The 21,062-nt window shown below is 44.4% G+C and overlaps 1 protein-coding gene across 1 annotated transcript in view; it reads right to left on the bottom strand.

Annotated features, from left to right (window-relative positions):
- The window catches only part of LOC107114512 (von Willebrand factor-like), a 53,661-nt gene that overhangs the window by 956 nt on the left and 31,643 nt on the right, over nucleotides 1-21,062 (bottom strand). Inside the window, exons 9-11 of the mRNA XM_015416025.1 lie at nucleotides 16,507-16,635; nucleotides 13,456-13,495; nucleotides 7,534-7,631 (exon numbers count right to left, since the gene is read on the bottom strand). Of these exons, the coding sequence (XP_015271511.1) occupies nucleotides 7,534-7,631; nucleotides 13,456-13,495; nucleotides 16,507-16,635 (267 nt within the window). The remainder of the gene's footprint in view (nucleotides 1-7,533; nucleotides 7,632-13,455; nucleotides 13,496-16,506; nucleotides 16,636-21,062) is intronic.

Here is a 21,062-nt window from a genome sequence, read left to right as displayed (position 1 = left end):
TTGGGCACCATGAATTTTGGAAATGCCATCTTGTGATTGAGTTGGAATTAGGGATGTGCATTCGGTTTGTCCGAACCGAATGCACCCCCAAAAATGACCCATTCGGGCCCCTTACGGGCTGCTGCGGACCAATTCTCTGATCTGAATCAGCTTGCCGCCGAAATTCGGCAGCAATCTGGTCCCATTATATCCTATGGGCCATTAAAGTCAATGGCAAAAACATACGGTATATTCTGGGGACTGGAGGGGAGGCCAGTTTCAGCCAATTGCTGCATGCATGTACAGCATTCAAGGTTGGTGGTGTTGCTTTGCACACCACCTTCCTTGCTTGGGAGGGGGGAGAGAGAGTCAACTCTACCCAACTCTACCCTGGCCTGACCTGCTGCATTCCTGGACTTCTGGTTGCACCATCAATTTACACAGGGCAAGGCCTGTATAAATGTTTTTCCTGTTGGTCTTTTGGGGTTAGAACATAAGAACATAAGAGACGCCAATGTTGGATCAGGCCAAAGGCCCATCCAGTCCAACACTCTGTGTCACACAGTGGCCAGAAATACCAGTGCCATCAGGAGGTCCACCAGTGGGGCCAGGACATTAGAAGCCCTCCCACTGTTGACCCCCCCCAAGCACCAAGAAGACAAAGCATCACTTGCCCCAGAGCCCCTATCTATACCTTGTGGCTAATATCCACTGATGGACCTCTGCTCCATATGCTTATCTAATTCCCTTTTGAAGCCGTCCATGCTTGTAGCCTCCACCACTTCCTGTGGCAGTGAATTCCATGTGTTAATCACTCTTTGGGTGAAGAAGTACTTCCTTTTATCCATTCTAAACCGACCGCTCTGCAGTTTCATGGAGTGCCCACGAGTTCTTGTATTGAGAGAAAGGGAGAAAAGTACCTCTTTCTCTACCTGCTCTTTCCCATGCATAATCTTATAAACCTCGATCATGTCACCCCTCAGTCGTCTTTTCTCCAAGCTAAAGAGCCCTAAGCGCTTTAACCTTTCCTCATAGGGAAAGTGTTCCAACCCTTTTATCATTCGAGTTGCCCTTTTCTGCACTTTTTCCAAAGCTATAATATCCTTTTTAAGGTGTGGTGACCAGAACTGCACACAGTATTCCAAATGAGGTCGCACCATTGATTTATATAGCGGCATTATGATATTGGCTGATCTGTTTACAATACCCTTCCTAATAATCCCCAGCATAGCATTGGCCTTCTTTATTGCAGTCACACACTGTCTCGACATTTTCAGTGAGTTATCCACTACAACTCCAAGATCTCTCTCTTGCTCAGTCTCTGCCAGTTCAGACCCCATCAATGTGTATTTATATTTAGGATTTTTGGCTCCAATGTGCATCACCTTGCACTTGGCCACATTGAACCCCATTTGCCATGTTGACGCCCACTCGCCCATCCTTGACAGATCCCCTTGGAGTGCCTCACAATCCTCACTGGTTTTCACCACCCTGAACAACTTCGTATCATCCGCAAATTTAGCCACTTCACTGCTTACTCCCATCTCCAAATCATTAATGAACAAGTTAAAAAGCAGTGGACCAAGTACTGATCCCTGCGGTACCCCACTGCTTACCACCCTCCACTGAGAAAATTGCCCACCTACACTCACTCTCTGTTTTCTATGAACTAGCCAGTTTTTGATCCATAAAAGGACTTGTCCTTCTATCCCATGATTTTTGAGCTTACTTAGGAGCCTTTGATGAGGAACTTTATCAAAAGCTTTCTGGAAGTCAAGGTAAATAATATCTATTGGATCCCCCTTGTCCACATGTTTGTTCACCCCCTCAAAGAACACTAACAGGTTAGTGAGACAAGATCTTCCCTTACAGAAACCGTGCTGAGTCTGCCTCAATAGGTTTTGTTCATCTATGTGCCTACTAATTCTTTCCTTAATAATGGTTTCCACCAATTTACCCGGTATCGACGTCAGACTGACTGGCCTGTAATTTCCCGGATCTCCTCTGGAACCCTTTTTAAAGATGGGAGTGACATTAGCTACCTTCCAATCCTCAGGAATGGAGGCAGATTTTAAGGAAAGATTACATATCTTTGTCAGGAGATCTACAAGTTCACATTTGAGTTCTTTCAGAACTCTCGGATGTATGCCATCTGGGCCTGGTGATTTTTCAGTTTTTAAGTTGTCTATCAGTTTTAGGACCTCCTCTCTCGTCACCTCAATCTGACTCAGGTCTTCCAACACCCCTCCTGAAATCAGTGGTTCTGGAGTGGGCAAGCACTTCTCATCTTCCACAGTGAAGACGGAGGCAAAAAATGCATTTAGCTTCTCAGCCATTTCCCTATCATCCTTCAATACTCCTTTTACCCCTTGGTCGTCCAAGGGCCCCACTGCCTCCCTGGCTGGTTTCCTGTTTCTAATGTATTTGAAGAAAGTTTTATTGTTGGTTTTTACGTTTTTTGCTATATGCTCCTCATATTCCCTTTTTGCCTGCCTGACCTCAGACTTGCATTTTATTTGCCATAGCCTGTGTTCCGTTTTATCAGCCTCACTGTGACTAGCTTTCCACTGCTTAAAGGAATTCTTTTTACTTTTTACAGCCTCCATTACTCTGTTTGTTAACCATGCAGGCTTTTTCCTATACCTGTTTGTGCCTTTCCTAACCTGCGGAATATATATTTTTTGAGCTTCTAGGATCGTAGTTTTAAATAGATCCCAAGCTTCCCCAATTGTTTTGACCCTTTCTACTTTTCCTTTCAGTTTCCTCCCCACGTGTCCCCTCATATCAGAGAAATTACCCCTTTTAAAGTTAAAAATGGTTGTGTGAGTCTTTTTGGCCAATTCTCTATTTGTACAAATGATGAACTCAACAACATTATGATCACTGTTTCCAAGCGGTGCAATCACTTTTACATCTCTCACCAGGTCTTGAGTGTTACTTAGGACCAAATCAAGGATCGCCTCTCCCCTGGTAGGTTCCGTGACCATCTGCTCCATAGCACAGTCATTTAGAGTGTCTAGAAACTCAATCTCTTTTTCCCGACTAGAACACATATTGACCCAATCAATGTGTGGGTAGTTAAAATCACCTATTATTACACAGTGTTTTTGTCTAGTTGCTATCTTTAAGGCATTCATCATTTTATAATCCTCCTCTATCTTTTGATCTGGTGGGCGATAACAAACTCCCAGTGTTAAGTTTCCTTTTGGCCCCCCTATTTCAACCCATAGAACTTCCAGAAGCGAATCCAATTCACTTAGCCTCTCAATCTTTCTAGACTTTATACCCTCTCTGACATACAGAGCTACCCCACCTCCAACCCTTCCCCCCCTATCCTTCCGATATAATATATAACCGGGAATCACTGTGTCCCACTGATTTTCCTCATCCCACCAAGTTTCAGAAATACCCACAATGTCTATTTTTCCCTCCGACACCAAGCACTCCAACTCCCCGATTTTACCTCGGACACTTCTAGCATTTGTATAGAAACAGCTGTAATTTCCCTTACAAGTTAAGCCTGCATCCTTCCTCTTGCTATCTCGAGTCGTTGTCCGGCAGTCCATGTCACCAGCCATGGCCTCTGTGGACAATTTCAATCCACCTCCCTGTAGAAAAGCAACCGGTACCCCCTCACCTCTCTCAGATGAGCCAACCCGAACCAGAGACTTTTCATCTCCTGTCGGCTTTCCCCCAATATTCAGTTTAAAAGCTGCTCTGCCACCTTTTTGATTTTAAGTGCCAGCAGCCTGGTTCCTTCTCGGGACAAGTGGAGACCGTCTCGCCTGTACAGCTCCCTCTTGTTCCAAAAAGTATCCCAGTGCCTAACAAACCTGAACCCTTCCCCCCTACACCATCGTCTCATCCACGCATTGAGACTCCTGATCTCTGCCTGTCTCTCCGGCCCTGCGCGTGGAACAGGTAACACTTCTGAGAAGGCTACCTTGGAGGTCCTGGACCTAAGTTTCCTGCCCAGCAGCCTAAATTTCTCCTCCAGGACCTCACGACTGCATTTCCCCACATCGTTGGTGCCGACATGCACCACGACCACTGGCTCCTCCCCAGCACTATCTACCAGCCTATCTAAAACACGCGTAATGTCCGCTACCTTCGCACCAGGCAGGCAAGTCACCATACGGTCAGTACGCGGGTTCGCCACCCAGCTGTCTACCTGCCTAAGGATCGAATCACCCACTACCAAGAGCCCCCCTCCCACCCTGCTCAGGGATGGTTCCTTGGTGCAAAAGGAGAGCCGCTCACCAGCTGGGGAAGAGGTCCCTTCTGAGGGCACATTCCCCTTATCCTCAGCATGGTGCCCTGTTTCCCCTAGACCCTCATGCTCCCTGACAGCAGCGGGGCTGCCAGATCCAGAGTGGGACGAAGCTAACAAGTCCCCGAGAGTCTTTTCTGTGTGCCTAGCTGACTGTCTCTGCTTCTCCAGGTCAGCCACCTTGGCCTCAAGGGAGCACACACGTTCCCTGAGAACCAGGAGCTCCTTGCACCGAGCACACACCCAAGACTTCTGCCCGGTGGGCAGATAGTCATACATGTGACACTCCGTGCAAAACACTGGATAGCCCCCAACCCCTTGCTGGGGGGGGGGGCACTGCCACAGTGCCACTTGTTCTGGAGTGTGCCACTTGTTCTCATGGCAAACAAGCACCTCCCAAGACAGTTCACTTTCCCTGAGATTCTCTGGGAGAGTCTGGCTGCTTGATGCCGCCTGCTTGCCTGCCTTAAGTGCTGCTGGCTGGGTTTCCCCATTGGAAACAATGGAGGTAATGGGGTAACCTGTTTGTGTGCCCATAGAATCGAGCCCACTGGTCCAATTGCTTTGGTACATGGGGGTTTATGTGGGAAGAGGCTCCTGACGCTACCCTGAAAATTTGGAGCCTCTCCCTCAAACCCCCTCCCCCCCCAGCCACTAACAGCACCGTGGGGAAAAATTAACTTTCCCACCATAGAGAACAATGGAGGGGATGGGGGCAACCTGTTTGGGGGCCCGTAGAATTGGACCCCCTGGTCCAATGTTTTTGAAACTTGGTGGGTATCTTGGGGAGAGGCTCCAGTGAGTTTGGAGTCTCTCCCTCAAGTCCCCTCCCCTTCAGCCCCCAGAATATACCCTATGTTTTTGCCATTTACTTCAATGGCCCATAGGATATAATGGGGCTGAAATTGACATTTGGCTGGCCGAAAGACTCTCAGATCTGCTGGTACTAAGGAAACTGACATGCAGGAGTCTTACTGCCACCTGAAATTGATTCTGTCCGATTCGGCGGAATCCGAATGGGCCAAATTATTTTTTTTGCACACCCCTAGTCGGAATCTGCAATAGTTGTTTTTAGGGCTTTTAAACTGTTTTATTCTTTGTTCAGTATATTGTATGTTGTCATCTGCCCTAGGCCTGCTTGCGGGGAGGATGGGATAAAAATCAAATAAATAAATGAACAAATAAAATACAAACTCAGGGAGGAGATAAACTGTCAGGTTGTGATGCAAAATTATTTATCTGCAATTTGGGAGCTGACTTCAGCATTCACACTTGTGCCCCTCACCGCAGGCCCCCCCCACATTCTTCTTTTGTTTGTACTAACCAAGATTTAGCATTAAACATCACAAATCACAAGATGTCATAGTTCCGCTGTACACTGCATTGGTCAGGCCACACCTGGAGTACTGTGTGCAGTTCTGGAGGCCTCACTCCCAAAAGGATGTGGACAGAATGGAGCGGGTGCAGAGGAGAGCGATGAGGATGATCAGGGGCCTGGAGACCAAGCCCTGTGAGGAAAGGCTGAGGGACTTGGGAATGTTTAGTCTGGAGAAGAGGAAGTTGAGGGTGGACATTTGTTCTCCTTAAGTATACGAAAGGGCTGTCTCTTAGAGGAGGGCAGGGAGCTGTTCCTGTTGGCAGCAGAGGACAGGACTCGTAATCATGGGTTTGAATTAAGGGCAGGAAGGTACTGGCTGGATATTCGGAAAAACTTTTTTACAGCAAGAGTTGTGCAACAGCGGAATCAGCTGCCTTGGAGGGTGGTGAGCTCCCCCTCATTGTCAGTCTTTAAGCAGCAGCTGCACAAACAGCTGCTCGGCTGATCCTGCATTGAGCAGGGGGTTGGACTAGATGGCCTGTATGGCCCCTTCCACCCCTGTGATTCTATGATTCTGTGCACTCCTCCTAACCATAATTTCCCACTTAACCAGGTTTTGCAAAATAACTGGTTTAACCCTGGTTTAACATGCTGATTGTGATACAAACTCTGGTGTTTAAGGTGGGCAGCAGCAGTTTGCATGGTGGTTCTGAGGCAGGGTTGCCAACTTACCTGCTTGTGGCAGGAGTCCTCCTGCCAATGGTGCCACATCCCCCACACTTGCTCAATAGAGCCACAAGGGGGGAAATGGGGATGGTGATGGCAATGCACATCCTTTCTGGGTAACCATGTTGATCACTGCTTCCCCTCCCCGTGCCCCACCACAAAAGCTTCTGGGTGTTGAGGCAGTGGCCTGGCAACCTTAGTCACAAGAAGTATTGCAGGTTCTACCACTGAGCACCATTGAAGTTGGGGGCAAACGTGATGCCATGGCCAGAGGACATCAGGAGGTGGCGACAGCATGGCTCAGACCCTTTCTGAGGTGCCCAGGAGTTAGGAGACTCCCTGTGTCCGATCACACGAGCAACTGCTAGGTGTGTGGCCCATGCTGGCATGCACAATCAGTGCATAAGCTGCAAATCTGCTGATGCATGTAACAACCCCTTGCTGAATCTGGGCAACAGACAGATTTATTTTTTCTAAAAAAAAGTTATGCCACCATCTCGCTGCAGACTCAAAGGGGCTAACACCACTGCAATGAGCTGAACAGGCACAAAAGCATATGTCCAACAACAAGATTTTTTAAAAATACAAGATTAAAAAAACCTTAAAAACAATACAAATTTTGCAGAAAGATTAAAAGCAGCTATACCGACGAGAAACAAGCTCGCAGATAAAAACCACCACTAAATCTGACCATTTCCCTATTACATATTTATACACACAAGCAGGTACTTGAAAATTTTAAAACAATTAAAGCCGAACATTAAAACAAAATTCATTCACAGGTAAAAGCACCAGGTGCAGCAAAAGTCCGAGCTGCTAATGCTCAGAATCAAGTTTTCACAGTTGTGTCAATATTTTCCTGGAAAAGCTTAGTCTGTTGACACAAAGATAGCACTGCGATTCAAAGGCTTCTTAATGGCCAATTAATTTGAGGGCTAATTGCTTGAATACTTTCCATGTTGTGCAGGCCTCCACCATTATGCTGGGTTGTGCAAAAGATATAATGCGCTTTTATTGAATTTAAGAAGTCTGTTGTCTGTTGCTGTATTGTTAGAGATGGATGAGTGGAGAGAGAAAGGGGCATTACTTTTCCATAAAGGAAACAGGACCTACTGCACGGAAGGTGAATGGACCCTGGTGTTTGGGATCTGTTGCCAGTGTGTACCAAAACGTGCCGTGCATTGACTCCGAAAACAGCCTACCCTTTTGGTTGGCTTTTCAAAAAATAAGGGTAGCTTACCTCACAGTAATGGATATTCAGCTGGCTTACAGTGATACAGTCGCCCACTTTAACATACTCCAGCCTGCCAGTGACTTGTTTGCACTCTGGTTCCACACCTAAAAAGGCAAGAACAGAAGTTCCCTGAGAACATCTGGAGAAAAAGACACACCAGGGATGGTTCTCCAGCCAAGACAGAGAGGTGATTAAATAAAGCCTACCCCCAACCTCCCACCTCTGTTATTCCAAGGAGGGCTTCCATCCAAGTACTTGCCAGAGTTGACCCTGCTTAGCTTTCAAGATCTGACGAGACAGGATTTGCCTGGACTACCCGGGTCAGGGCCAAGCTGACCATTCTCCATTTCCCCCTGCTGTCCAGATATGTCCCCCCCCCCATCTGCTAGCTGACAGCTGACAGTGGAGTGGAGATAGGCCAGGTCTACTTGACACTGGAAATAATGGTGCCATTATTATAGCCCATGGGCTGTAGAGAGGCCCTACTGTTTCCTCTCTGCAGCCATAGGACATCATGGCTCTATTATGGTCAGTGGCCAGTAGACCTGGCCTCTGTCCACCCCACTATCAGCTCTTAGTTATTACCAGCTGTTGGATGGTGCTTCTAGTCCCTTTAAAATTTAAGGGGACAGGAACTTCCGGTTTTCAGTGCGACGAGAACGGTTGGCTCTGGAACTTGCTTCCATGAAGCCACCGGATCACTGGATTCTTGAGACGAGTTTGGGGGCTCCCGAACTCCAAGGAGCTCAGGGCAAGGGGCTTGACTCAGATTCCCACGAGTGGCAGCAAGCGGGTGGAAGCCCGAGACCACCTCCAAGAACATCTCAGTGAGAGCATCCATGGCAACCCGGGGCGAGGGGGAAACAGAACATCTCAACAAAACAATCACCGTGAGTAACCTTAACTGCAGCATTACTAGGAATCCAAAATCAACACAAAACATTTTCAAAGCATACCCCCCTAATGTCTACGTAAACTGCACCATCAGATTAGGTTTACAGGCATCTGCAGCACCATTGCATCACATGTAGCATCATGACATCATCCACTGAGTCATGTTGGTTGCCTTGACCCGCTGGATTAAGTAGCAGTGTGTGCCGAGGTCAGGCAGGTCAAAGAAGAAGAAAAAATGGCACAGAGAAGAGCAGCACTGAAACCTTGTCAATATGTTTGGACCACAAATGTTGAACTTTTCCAAAAATGAGAGGAATTTCTTTAAACATTCAAAATCTAATCAGGGTATTTGTTTATAAAACACAGGACTGCAATTCTACACTCAAGATTCAGCAGTGATCAACCAGCAGACAATCAACCAGGACATTGTGCAAGACAAATTCCAGGCAGATTATGGCCCTGTAGTCTAGGCATTCCCCAGTGCATTTGTATTTTCATTCCATTTATTCCATTTTCCCAGAGCATATCAATGCACCTAAGCTCACAGTGCACCCCCACATATTTATCTATCTGTCTAAGTAGCAACTTTCTGCAAGATTAAGTCTCCCCTGCCTTGCTAGGGTTTCATGTTTCCTCTTGGATAAAACAACAACAACAACAAAGCTTCCTGATTCAGAAAGTGTTTCTGGCTGCTGGGTGGCAAAAGCCAGCACTGCTTTGAAGGATTTCATCACTCCGTTTGATAAAACTTGTCCAAGAAGAATGGGGATGCAGAGAGCCACAATAGTTGACACAAGCCCCACCACAAAATAACTGTCAGCACTGATCTTGTCTTTTCTTTGCACCTGACTGAGGGAGGTTTGATCCAATTGCACCCAGCTTGGTTACCCGTTTTCAATGCATAAGATACAATGGAAGGACATACAAGCCACTTCCACATGAATGTTTAAATATTGCAACATGCCAGTTCCCAGCTTTCCAACATTTTAAGGCCAGAGTCCAAATTATATTTTCCCTGGAAATGTCACAGGGCTGGCTCAAGAGGTGTGTCCCATGGTTCCCATGTGTGCAGGTCTGATTCAGATCGAGGCTTAGACCTTTGCCTGCTCGTGCTGTTTTCCCATCGTGCTATTTTCCCTACTGAGAGTTTCGTGGGTACTTTTGAACTACATGTTACCGTAATCCAGTGGGTCAAATAGCATGCTCCCTTGGGCCTTCAGGTTAGCAAAATGGCTGTGTTGGGAAACTCTCTCCCCCTTCTCCACACATTCCACAACCCTAATCCAACTCAGGCCTGAATGCACCTGGAAAGCATGGAACAACCAATGCATGCCACTTGAACTGACCTGAGACAGCACCAAAGAAAACATGGGTCTTTTCTGCATTCTCTTTTCCTCGCTTGTGTGTTGCTTCGGGGGGGGGGGTCTTTTCTGGACACGTTTTGTTCTCTTTAGTGGTCAATTTGATATTACATTGCCTTATGTCCAGTATAAAAACCTGCAGTTTAAAACTGCAGGGAGATATGCTGGACATACAGTGATGTAACATCAAATCAACCACTAGAGGGAGCAAAACACATCTGGGGGGGAAATGATGCAACGCGAGCATTCAGCTGAGGAAAATGAGAAAGCAGAAAAGCCCATTAAGATGTAGTTGAGCTCCTAATGGGATGGGGCTATGAAGAGAGGACCAAGCTAGATTCTCAATGGCTAGGGTAATTAGGGGCACATAACAATATGATTCCCACCCCCAGCAATGTCCTCAAGTAAACCTACAAGCAGGGGTGCTTCTGAAATCCTCCTTGTTTGAATTTCTCTGGAAGTCTTCAAATGGCCTCTGCCGAAAAACATCCTTACTGAATTTTCCCAGTACATTCCAGATGCCCTTACTCATACAACTGGAACTACCAGGCCAGCACACAAAATGCCACAACTGTTTTCATCATGAATGACTAAGGCTGCACCTTGATATTCACTTAGAAAATGGCAATCTGGTGCAGATCAACAAACTACCAAATCATCATCATCATCATCATCATCATCATCATCATCATCATCATCATCATCTAGCTGAATATTTACACTGGATTGGATCCTGCCTAGATTTCCACAGGCTATTCCTGTCTCCCCTCCCCCCCAGGAACAGCATTCCAGTGGGTGTTTTAGGCTGCCATGGAAGGAACTGATGAAAGTAATCACCCTTGTGCCCTCAGAAAATTAGGCAGGATCCAAGCCATTGGTGTTCTTCCGTCTTCTTGGTTGGTTCTTGAAAGCACATGAAATTGCCTTATACTGAATCAGACTTTTGGTCCACCAAAGTCAGTATTGTCTATTCAGACTGGCAGTGTCTCTCCAGGGTCTCAGGCAGAGGTCTTCCACACCACCTACTGCCAGATCTTTTAACTGGAGATGCCAGGGATTGAACCTGGGACCTTCTGCATTCCAAGAAGATGCTCTGCCACAGAACCACGGCCCCTCCTTCTTCCTCTTAGCTCCCTTTCCCTCCTTCTCTGCCCTTACTGTCCTCACCCTCATTTCCTCACTCAGTCGTCAATCCTATTGGCTGTACTGACTCATGTGGTTTTAAGGGGCATTGAAGGCAACCCCAGTGAAAATGGCATAGCGAGAATTACTGCTGAAATGCTGCAAATGTGTTCACAAGACCTGCAAAGTGACTGAAAACAGAAGGTGCTTTCCAATGCTCACGGTAAGTGGCTTGAATTTGGCCCTAAAACTAGCAACCCTAATATTTGCCTTAGACTGTCTCAACCCTGGATCAGCAGAAAACAAAATCTACCTTTGAATCTGTCCAGTCAGAAGCCGAATGTTGGCCAAATGTGAGATTTTCAGAAATATTCAAGTACCAGCAAAAGTGCTCTGTGGGCAAAAGAAATGCGGCATTGCCAGGGGATTCCCACCCTGCCTTACTGTTTATTTTCTGCAGTATTTTCCTCAGTTAATTAAAAATCTCTCTGAGCCTTTCAAATATGATGTTGACATCTGTTTTATGTAAAGGTTAATTGACAATTTTCAGTAACTGTCTTTGTGCTTTAATCCTGGTAGGCAGATAAAAGGCCTCTTAATTAAATTACCTGCCGAACACTCTTCAGTTGATAGTCTATTATATCAAGAGCTCCAACGACTTTTATTTCTTAAAACCGGAACTTGCTGATATATGGATAAGCAACGGCAGGGAGCGAGCTTGGAGTTCACTTCCCCAAACTGGGGTTTTGTTACAGCAATTACTGCGGCTACATAGGGACTGGCGGCAGGGTGCCCCATCTTTTATTTATTGCCACACAAACAGAACAAAAAGAAAGAGGAGAGAGATAGAACTGAGGGCGGGAGAGGTGCTGACATTTTGACCTTCCAAAGGAAGGATAGCTTTCAGAACCAGAGCAAATTCTGTCTATCATTATCCATCACATAATTTGGCAACTTAAGCCTTTATTTAGGGTCAGGGTGAACAACTAACTGGGGAATGACCTGGGGGATTGGGAATAAGAGGGGAAACTTTTATTCAAGGTATGAATACAGAGGTGGATCTACTGTGAAACTAATGAAGCTTAAGCTTCAGGGTCCCCAATCCCAGGGGGCCCCCTGAAGCAACTTTTTTTTTTGAGTGAATTCTTCAACAAAAATTAATGGAGTTTTTAAAGTATTTGTTATTAAAATAAGGCTATTTTAGTGACAGAGTCATAAGCCAGTGGGTTGAAGTACTTAATACTGACCTTAGAATGATGAGGACAATATTAAACTTATAATATTGCATTACAAAGATGATATTGACCACAAATTAGTAAACGAGTGTAACCAGTTCAAAGAATATTTACACCTGAGGAAATGTGCAGAAGTTCTTCAGTTTATTTATGAGCAACACCTGATGGAAGTGTTCTCTAATATTACTAGTGTGCTCAAGCTGTACTTGAATCTACTTTAGGAGGAGTCTGGCCACTGTGTTTCTATATGAATCTCTGTTCCAGGCATGCCTCCCTATTGGAAACATGTAAGTTGGAACAGCAGAACTGCCCTTCTACAGCAGAAGCCGACAGGAAGAAAATTAGACTTGAGCAGTAAATCATTCAGAGAGGCAACAAGCAGCCTCCTCTCAGTGTGTGTGCACTTTGAGCTGACAGAAAACTTTAATCAATTTATTTATTTCCCATAATCCACCAGCAGTTCTTTCACACACCCTAGTATGCCCCCACATACAATATGGTGTAGTGGTTGGATATTGGTCTAGGACCACGGTCCAGCGGGACCCAGGTTCAAAAGATCATATTACCATGATGTTCACTGGATAATCTTGAGCCTACCACTGTCTGTCACCTGAACCTACCTCACAGGAATGTCACAAGGATAACATGGGTGTGTGGGATATACCTATGCTCCTTGGAAGCATGACAGGATTTTAAAACAATCTAATAAATAGATAAATAACTGGCTTAAACCAACAGGCACAATGTGAATGAGCTAAAGATAAACTTGTTTTAGTCCTATTGTTATCAAATAGAAAGTTAGTGCTTCTCTTTTGACTGTTTATCTATGTACGTTTCAGAGGGAAGAACACTCTCATAACTAAGAAGGCACTGCAATGATAAAATGTCCACATTTTTCACTGTTCTCATGTCTAGAGGTCAAGCCAAGAACTGGGTGGGCTGTCTTTTGTCAGATCAATTGAAGAGGTTTATAGATAGATGACAGATAGACATATAGATGACAGATAGATGGATGGATGATAGACATACAGACAGACAGGCAGACACAGAGATATAGACAGATATAGTGTTAATTCAGATTTATTTATTTATAAGAAAAGATTTGCATAAACATACTGTTTCATGATGCAGCTGTGAGCAACTTCACAGGAATAACCCACCATAAATGTGTAGGTCTAAACAATAACTTCGATTAAAGTGTGCTCTTACTCTAATTAACAAAGTTGGCTGTCTCATTTTCCCTTTACTCCTGGCATCCATAGATCTATATTCAGAAATGTGGTATAATTTTGTCTTTTCTCAAAAATAAGACTTACATGTTTCACAGCAGGTGTTGTCAACCTTGGCAATTCTCCCCTGCAAAGAGAACACATCACATTTCAAACAGTCTTCATATTTTTGAAAACATATTTAATAGAGTTTTCTCTCTCTCTTTCTGCACTTTCCCTCTCTCACTGTTTCTTCTGCAATCTGTCCCTGGAACATGGAGCTGCTACCAAAAAAGGCAACTCCATGTCAAGTACCTTCAGCAATTCTAAAACATCTGGCATATATTCCCCCATGTTTTAATGTTGTACTGTGCATTTCCCTGCCAGCATCACTGGCTTCCACTGGTGGACCAATGACATTCTCAATGCAATGTAATGCTACCAAGAAATAGGATAATAGAAAGAGCAAGCAGAAGACCTTGACACGGGGCTGCCATTTTTTGGTGGCAGTCCTATGTCATTTGCAAGGTTTAGTCCTGCTCTAAGAAACAGGAGCTATCAGCCTGCATAGTCAGTCAGTCCTACAACATATTCCCCTCTACACTGCATGCCACTTTCACTTTGATTGATTGTCGGATTTTATGGCAGTGTCCAGACTGCATGCTGCTTTCACTTTGTTTGATCTCTCGGTTTTATGGTTGCATAGATTTATGGCCATTTTATGGCCATTCGGGGTGACTCTGTAGTCAGTACAGTGTTGGCCCCGGATATCTGAATGTGGTTTTGAGCCATATCTTTTTCTCTTCCAGTGTGGGTTGGGTAAAATAGCAGAGCAAATGCTAGATGCAGCTTGGGCCTGTGACTCAATGTAATCTGTGAAATGGCTTTCAGCCTCCCTGCAATCTGTCAGGAACTGTTCTCTCCTAATAAAACCAGCCACGAAGAAGAAGAAGAAGAGATTGGATTTATACCCTGCCCTTTACTACCCAGAGGAGTCTCAGAGCGGCTTACAAACTCCTTTCCCTTCCCCTCCCCACAATAGACAGCCCTGTGAGGTAGGTGGGGCTGAGAGAGCTCTTGATAGAAACTGCTCTTTTTCAAGGACAGCTCTTATCAGAACTATGGCTTGCCCAAGGTCATCCAGCCAGGTACAAGTGGAGGAGTGGGGAATCAAACCTGGTTCTCCCAGATTAGAGTCCGCGCACTTAACCACTACACCAAACTGGCTCTCATGCAAAGGCAGGTGGCTTACCTGTGCTTCAAGTGGTCATCTAAGCAGCCACATGCTTGTGACTCTGCACAGGAGAACTCTGGAACCTCCCAGAGCTCTTTCGCCAAGGAACAGTCAGTGAGGCTCCTCCCACTGAGCATGGGCCCGCTCCCTCTGTATCCACTTGGATGTCGGGGCAAATGCCTTCCTACTCAGTTCTTTCCAACTAGCCAAAGAGTTATCAGTTATCAATGAAAGGAGAACTGTATGAGCAGAGGATGAACATCAGTTGCAGTAAAGTAACCCACTTTTCTTCTTTGGGGTCACTGTGCAACCCCACAACTGGCATGCTCTTGATAGTAGATGCTGACTTTAATTAGGCAAAATGCTGTGCAGGAGGACAGCTCTCCCGAAGCCAGCATTTCCCTAAACGCTCATGTACAGAGCCTAACGTTTAACAAATGTGGACAATATGGCCCATTCAGCAACCCTGCAGAGAAGAGCGGGATATGTTCACCAGGAAAAGGCTGGGGGTGTGGACATACCTTGAATAGAGTGGCCCCTTAATTTTGTGGGGCACAGGCTGTTTCAACATCTAGTAATATAGAAAGTCACTGTCAAGGACACTGGGAAGAGACATGCTCAGCAGTATAGGGCACTCCACGGCAGGCAAAAGCTACATAGCTTTCAGGTAGCTGAGAGTTCTTCAGCCAGAGCTTTCCAAAGTTCCAAGGTTTGTCAGGAATTCCATTCTCACCTTTAGGATTCAACAAGCACTCTGCAATAATGATGTCGGCCAGAAAACTGATAAAGAACAATGGGTTTTCTATGCATGCTAGGGCTCTCGCACAGGTGGAAACACAAGGAAAAGACCACGGTATGCCACTTGTGGCGCTAAGTCAAACTTATTGTACTCCTCACTTGCAATTCCACTTATGCAAGATCTTGCACAACCTGGGCTATATTTGGGCAGGAACGCACAGAAATGGAGTTCCGTCTGGCTTCAGAGTTGGCCATGCCCACTACAGCCCAAACCTCTGCCTTCCCATGCCTGTCCAAGGGCCGGCTTGCCCAAGCTCCCCGCAACCGTAGGGTGCCCGAGCAAGCCAAGGGAAGGCAGTTTAAACTGCCTTCCCTTCCCTTCAAGGGGGGGCTTGCCCGGGCAAGCCAAGGGAAGGCATGGGGTGTGTGGCCTAAAGTGCTAATGCACTGAGCTGTCAGGGGTGTGCCCTAATATGCTAATAGGTTTCTGCTGCTGGGTGTGGCCTATTATGAGTTCCTGCCAGGCTTTTTCTACAAGAAAAGCCCTGCAACCAATTTCTGCGCACAGTAATATAAAGGGTGGAAAGTGCCAGGTGCTGCACGAGATCTTGCACAAGTGGCACTGTGCTAAGTCCATTCACATTTCCTCTTGCACATTGCTAGATCCAAGCCAATATCTTTTAGAAGAAACTCCAGCAGTTTATGATGCAGTAAGCTCCCTGGGGCAAGAACATGTCATCATCATTAATATACTCTGTAATGACAGATTAATTATATTGCTTGCGAACAAAAGTAAATGGGTAATGCTGCAAATGGCAAAGTTTGTTGCTCAGGTGATAAAGGCTTTGCCAAAATTATTAACTGTTAATGAGGCTAATGGATAAACTTACGTATTATGCAGGCTGACTGGTTGAATCTTCGCTGTTTTTAACTTAAATTGCTGTTGTTGTTACAATCTTAATAATTGTTTATAAAGTTGTCATGGATACTAAGAGTTTTGATTGTTACTATGATTTTTGTGTTACGGTTTTAACTTTTTGGGGGGTGTTTTTGGTGTTACTTGCTAAGGCTTTAAGCTAATGCAATAAAATTTATGTATGTATGTATACTCTGTAAAGCACCATTGTATAAACAAGAACCACAATCCGTTGAGACATGTTCTGTATGCCACTTGGTTTACGACTTACTCCTTCAGCCAAACATTTATTGGAGTCAAACGGTGGGCATCCGGTGATTCTCTTCTCCCATATGAACTCTCCTTCCTCATTGATTTTACAAGAATGGCTGTCACACCCATCTTGGATTGTCTCATTTGGCTGAAAAAGATTTCAGAGCCATTAGTTATACCAAAACAAATGTAATTTTAATGAATCACACTTTTCAAGAAAAAACCCTACAAAGACAGCGGATGAGGGTAGAAGTCCAACAACTGTTTTACAGGAGCACACTCCACCGCCCCACATATTTGATGCCATATGTGCTATATAGGGCAATAACCCATTATTCCATTTGTTTAAAGAAGTGTTGTATCTGAGCATGTGCACTTATGGCCTGTATAGTTAAGTTGTATGTATTGTGGATAGCATGCAGGGAACCATAACCGACTACATATACAGTATATACAGTGATGATGCTAAATGGGTGGTCTAATTTTTATTATACCTTATAGTAAGGGCCAAACTAGACAATACCATGGCCCCGATCTCAGCACAAGGATGCAGAATCATTTAAAAGCCTTTTTTAAATTACTGGAGGGGGGCATGGGGAACAGGGGGCACCTGTCTCCCTGTGCCATTTTCAAGCCCTGAAATACCATTTTGGTTGTTGAAAACAGCACCGGGAGGACTCAGGAGTCCCTCATGTGCTTCCCCAGTGCCACAGTCTCCATCAGGATTAGGCCTCCTCCGATGATTCTAGAAATAAAAAAAGGTCTAAAATGGCACCACATCCCTGTGCCAGACTCGAGGATGCAATATATTCTACTCTGGTCCTTACAAAGAAAGCAAGGCAATGTCTTTTGTGTATCAACTAATCTACATGGTTCTAGAATGGAATTGAAATTACCATGAGCATCTCTTCAAGGACAGGATGACTCCTTGATTAGATGGATCCAACAGACTTTGGAGGTTGGGTTTGACACTAATTTCCTGTCTCCTCCAGAGAGAAGAATCCCCCGCCTCCTTCAAGATGTGATGGTGCTAGGGAGACTTCCCCCCCCCCAAAACCCCACACTCTCAAGGTACCAAATTGACCACCATACCAATGCAAATGGTTGTTAAGAAACAAACAAGAGAATAAAGAAGACAATCTGATATGCAAACTTATTCTTTTTTTTTAATAGTATTTTTATTGGGTTTTCACAATCATGCACATATCCACAAACATATTATTAATACACGTCCAATTAATTTCTTATACGTTTTCTATATTCTAAATAGCAACATATCAACCAAATCAGCATAGATTTTCCTTCCAATCAATCACTGAATAATAATGATAAGATTTTCTAATACACTTCACTTCTTTATAAGTTACTAATTTCTGTAAATATAACATCCACTTTACATTCCTCATTGCTCCCTCCTAACAGGCTTCTAACAAACTTCCTACTAATTCCAACATCCTCACTTTCTGTAGTAGACATATATCATGTATTCCTTTGATTAATTTTTATTTTTATTATTATTTTAAATTATTTTTATGATTTTTTCAAAATTTCCTTGTTTATCTCCCTACACATATCAGGATTGTACTCAAACCGTCTCTAATATAGAAATTATAAATAAATTTATCTTTCACCAATAATCAATATATTCTCAATTCATTTCCTAAATTTTCCACTTCATATATTTCCCTTATGATCTGTCATTATAATTACACATTTTTATACAACACAATGCCTTCTCTGCTACTAGTACTATCTCCTTTCTCCTTTCTACCAAAACACATTCTATATACTTCTATCCTATTCACCCATTTTCTAGAATAAATAAGGGAGAAATACAGAAAAAACCAACAAACACCAATAACATGTAGACAAAAAGGACACAGCAAGACAAAAATTTAATAAGCTTTTTTCCATTAATTAAATTAAATATTACCACCCCCTTTAATTCATATCAGCTAGCCCTCACCAATTACGACTCTAATCTATTCAATTCATTTTTCCACAGCAAGATACACAAGTCTATTCAATCCATTTCTTCCATAGTCAAACCAAGAAAAGAAACAAACAAAAAAATACAACATTTTCATATAATTTAATTTGCCTTCTATGAATCTGCAGCTTTTTTCTCCGCAGCAGCATGTCTACATGATTTTTCCCTTTACACAGATGGTAATTCATTCTCAATCTCTCTTCAGTATTTTCCAAACAGTCATACTTCCAAACCATTTTGTCCTTTTTAGTCTTCCACTTAAGTCGTCCCTGTCTTTCCCTTCTCCTCTTTCTCTTCTTTTAAAACAGAATTCTTTGCACCTTTCTTCTTATCTTCTCCCTCTTCTGATGTCTCCTTTTTGTTGTTTTCTTATTTCGCTTTAAGGTCAATGAACATAACAATCCTGCACCTTCCTTCTCTTGCTGGTACCCACAAATTGTCTCTGGGCTCTGTACTTCGTGTTCTTGATTTTCAGCCCACTCTGGAATCCTAAGGGCTTCATGTAAATTTACCAATGCTTGTTGAATGCCCTTTTGGATTCCAACCTTCAATACACTTAGAAATTGTTCCACCGTCATCTCCTTAACCAGCATATTATCATCCATTTCCACTATAGATTCATTCATCTTTCAAAATTAAATAGCAGTCCGTTACCTCTCAATACGCCTGTCCCAAGAGAGTAACAACAGTTGCCCCGGAGTAAAGTCAAGATATTCCGCCACACTTAGCTCCTACCTTCTTTCTTCCTGGCCGCTTTCTTTTTCTTTTTTTGCAACTTTTAACTCGGGATAAATCTTCTTCTTTCAACCTAAATACGCCTGTACTTATAATCATCTCATATGTTGCTTTGTCGTCCATGCGAATTTACGTATAATAAAAACAAACGGGAGGCAGCAGCTGTGGACCATGTTCTCTCTCACAATCCACGCTTGCTTCGGGGTAAGAAGTGGACATCCCCCGCGTTGCCAGTCATGGGAGGGGCCACAACAGAACCCCCTGCTCCAGTTCTCCCCCCAGGAGACCTGGCGGGGCTCTCCCGAGCTCCGGGAGGCCCCAAAAAGCGCAGAAAAGAGTCGGGCATTTCGGAGCAATCCGAGCCCCGCCCGTCGCCGCGCTGTGCCGCCGGAAGTCGAGCGTCCTGATATGCAAACTTAGAAGACAGAAAGCAAACTTCCTCCCTGACTTGAAATTCCATTCAGCAGATGTCAGCAAGCTGCCATAAGATGCTGTCTTCATTTTCTGTGTTACTTTGCACCCTGCCCATCCCCCGTGTACTTTCCTGTGTAGGTGTTTACTGTCTTTTGTTGCTACATCTGCGGAACTGCTCAAGGTCAACCAGCTGGAGGTGGGATGGAGTGATGGCATTGCTTGGCTTATTATGTATATCATGCCTGTGAACTGAACTGGTGTTTATGTTACAGAACCGTTGTGTTCCCAAGGAATTGGGCGCTCGTTTTATCTGTCTTCCCGCCAGCAGGAAGTGGACTCATTGGTCCTTACCTGGCTCAAAGTTCCTTTATTATGTTCCCTCAGGGGGCTTGTAGTTATTCCTAACAATGCTTGTGTTCTGATCTATCATCGCTTTATAATAAACTCTACTTTGTTCTTCAAACGTGGATTTATTTGAATGCGTGGGGAATCGGACAGCAGACCACCCAACTGAAGTGGGGGGCACCACATCTCCCCTCCACTCCCCTTTTGGGAAGAGGATAAGCAGAAGAAAGAGTATTAGACCACAGTGTCTCCGATCTCTATCAGATCTGTTTGTTGCTGAACAAATCACAGAATCTGCTAAAGGACCTTCTGTCCAAAATCTGCATTGGCTGAAGCAGTGGTTTCCATCCAGTAATGATGTGCAGATATCAAGAGGTCACCTTGAGGAGATGCAGAATCAAACATCACTATGTGAGAGGTCCAGACCTCTAGAACTTGCTGTTCCTCTGCCTGCTGGGCCAAGACAATGCAATCACAAAGGCAATGATTCAGCAATGATTTGGATACCTTCCTTCCCTAGATATCAGCAATGAAAAAGGAGTCTAAAAAAATCAGAAACATGTCTAATGTAGATCCAAAGACCCGGGTGAATCCAGTGTAGTCCATTCATTTTTCTTTTTTTACTAAAGTATGAGGCAAAACAAAGCTACATGCAATTCCTAAGATCTTGTGGAAGGCTGAACTCATTAAGGAAAAAAAAGGGATATTTCTGGTATACCACTGTGTCTTATGCAATATGCAGATCTCTAGATGCAGAGACAGGTCACTGAGCTCCAACATCCTCCTACTTGACTGTGAATAGGAGACAAAAACTTAAACAATATGAGTCTAGTCTCAAAAGATATCTGAGTGAAAGTTTTGAGAATGACCTGAAGCCTCCATGACACAAACCAGTGGATGCAGCATTATGTTGGTGGCACAACATCGGAAGCCCCACATGTGGTTCGAGCAGGGTTGCCAGCCTCAAGGTGAGGCCTGGCTGTCCCCTGGAATTGTAGTTAATCTCCAGCCTAGAAAGAGCAGTTCCCCTGGAGCAAATGGCTACTTTGGACAATGGAATCTGTGGCATTATGGTCTTGCTCCTCCTCAAA

This window comes from Gekko japonicus, unplaced genomic scaffold, assembly GCF_001447785.1.
Source record: "Gekko japonicus isolate JY-2015 unplaced genomic scaffold, Gekko_japonicus_V1.1 scaffold159, whole genome shotgun sequence".
Taxonomy (NCBI): Eukaryota; Metazoa; Chordata; class Lepidosauria; order Squamata; family Gekkonidae; genus Gekko; species Gekko japonicus.
The sequence above is the reverse complement of the archived record's forward strand: the minus strand, read 5'-3'. Positions and strand labels throughout refer to the sequence as shown.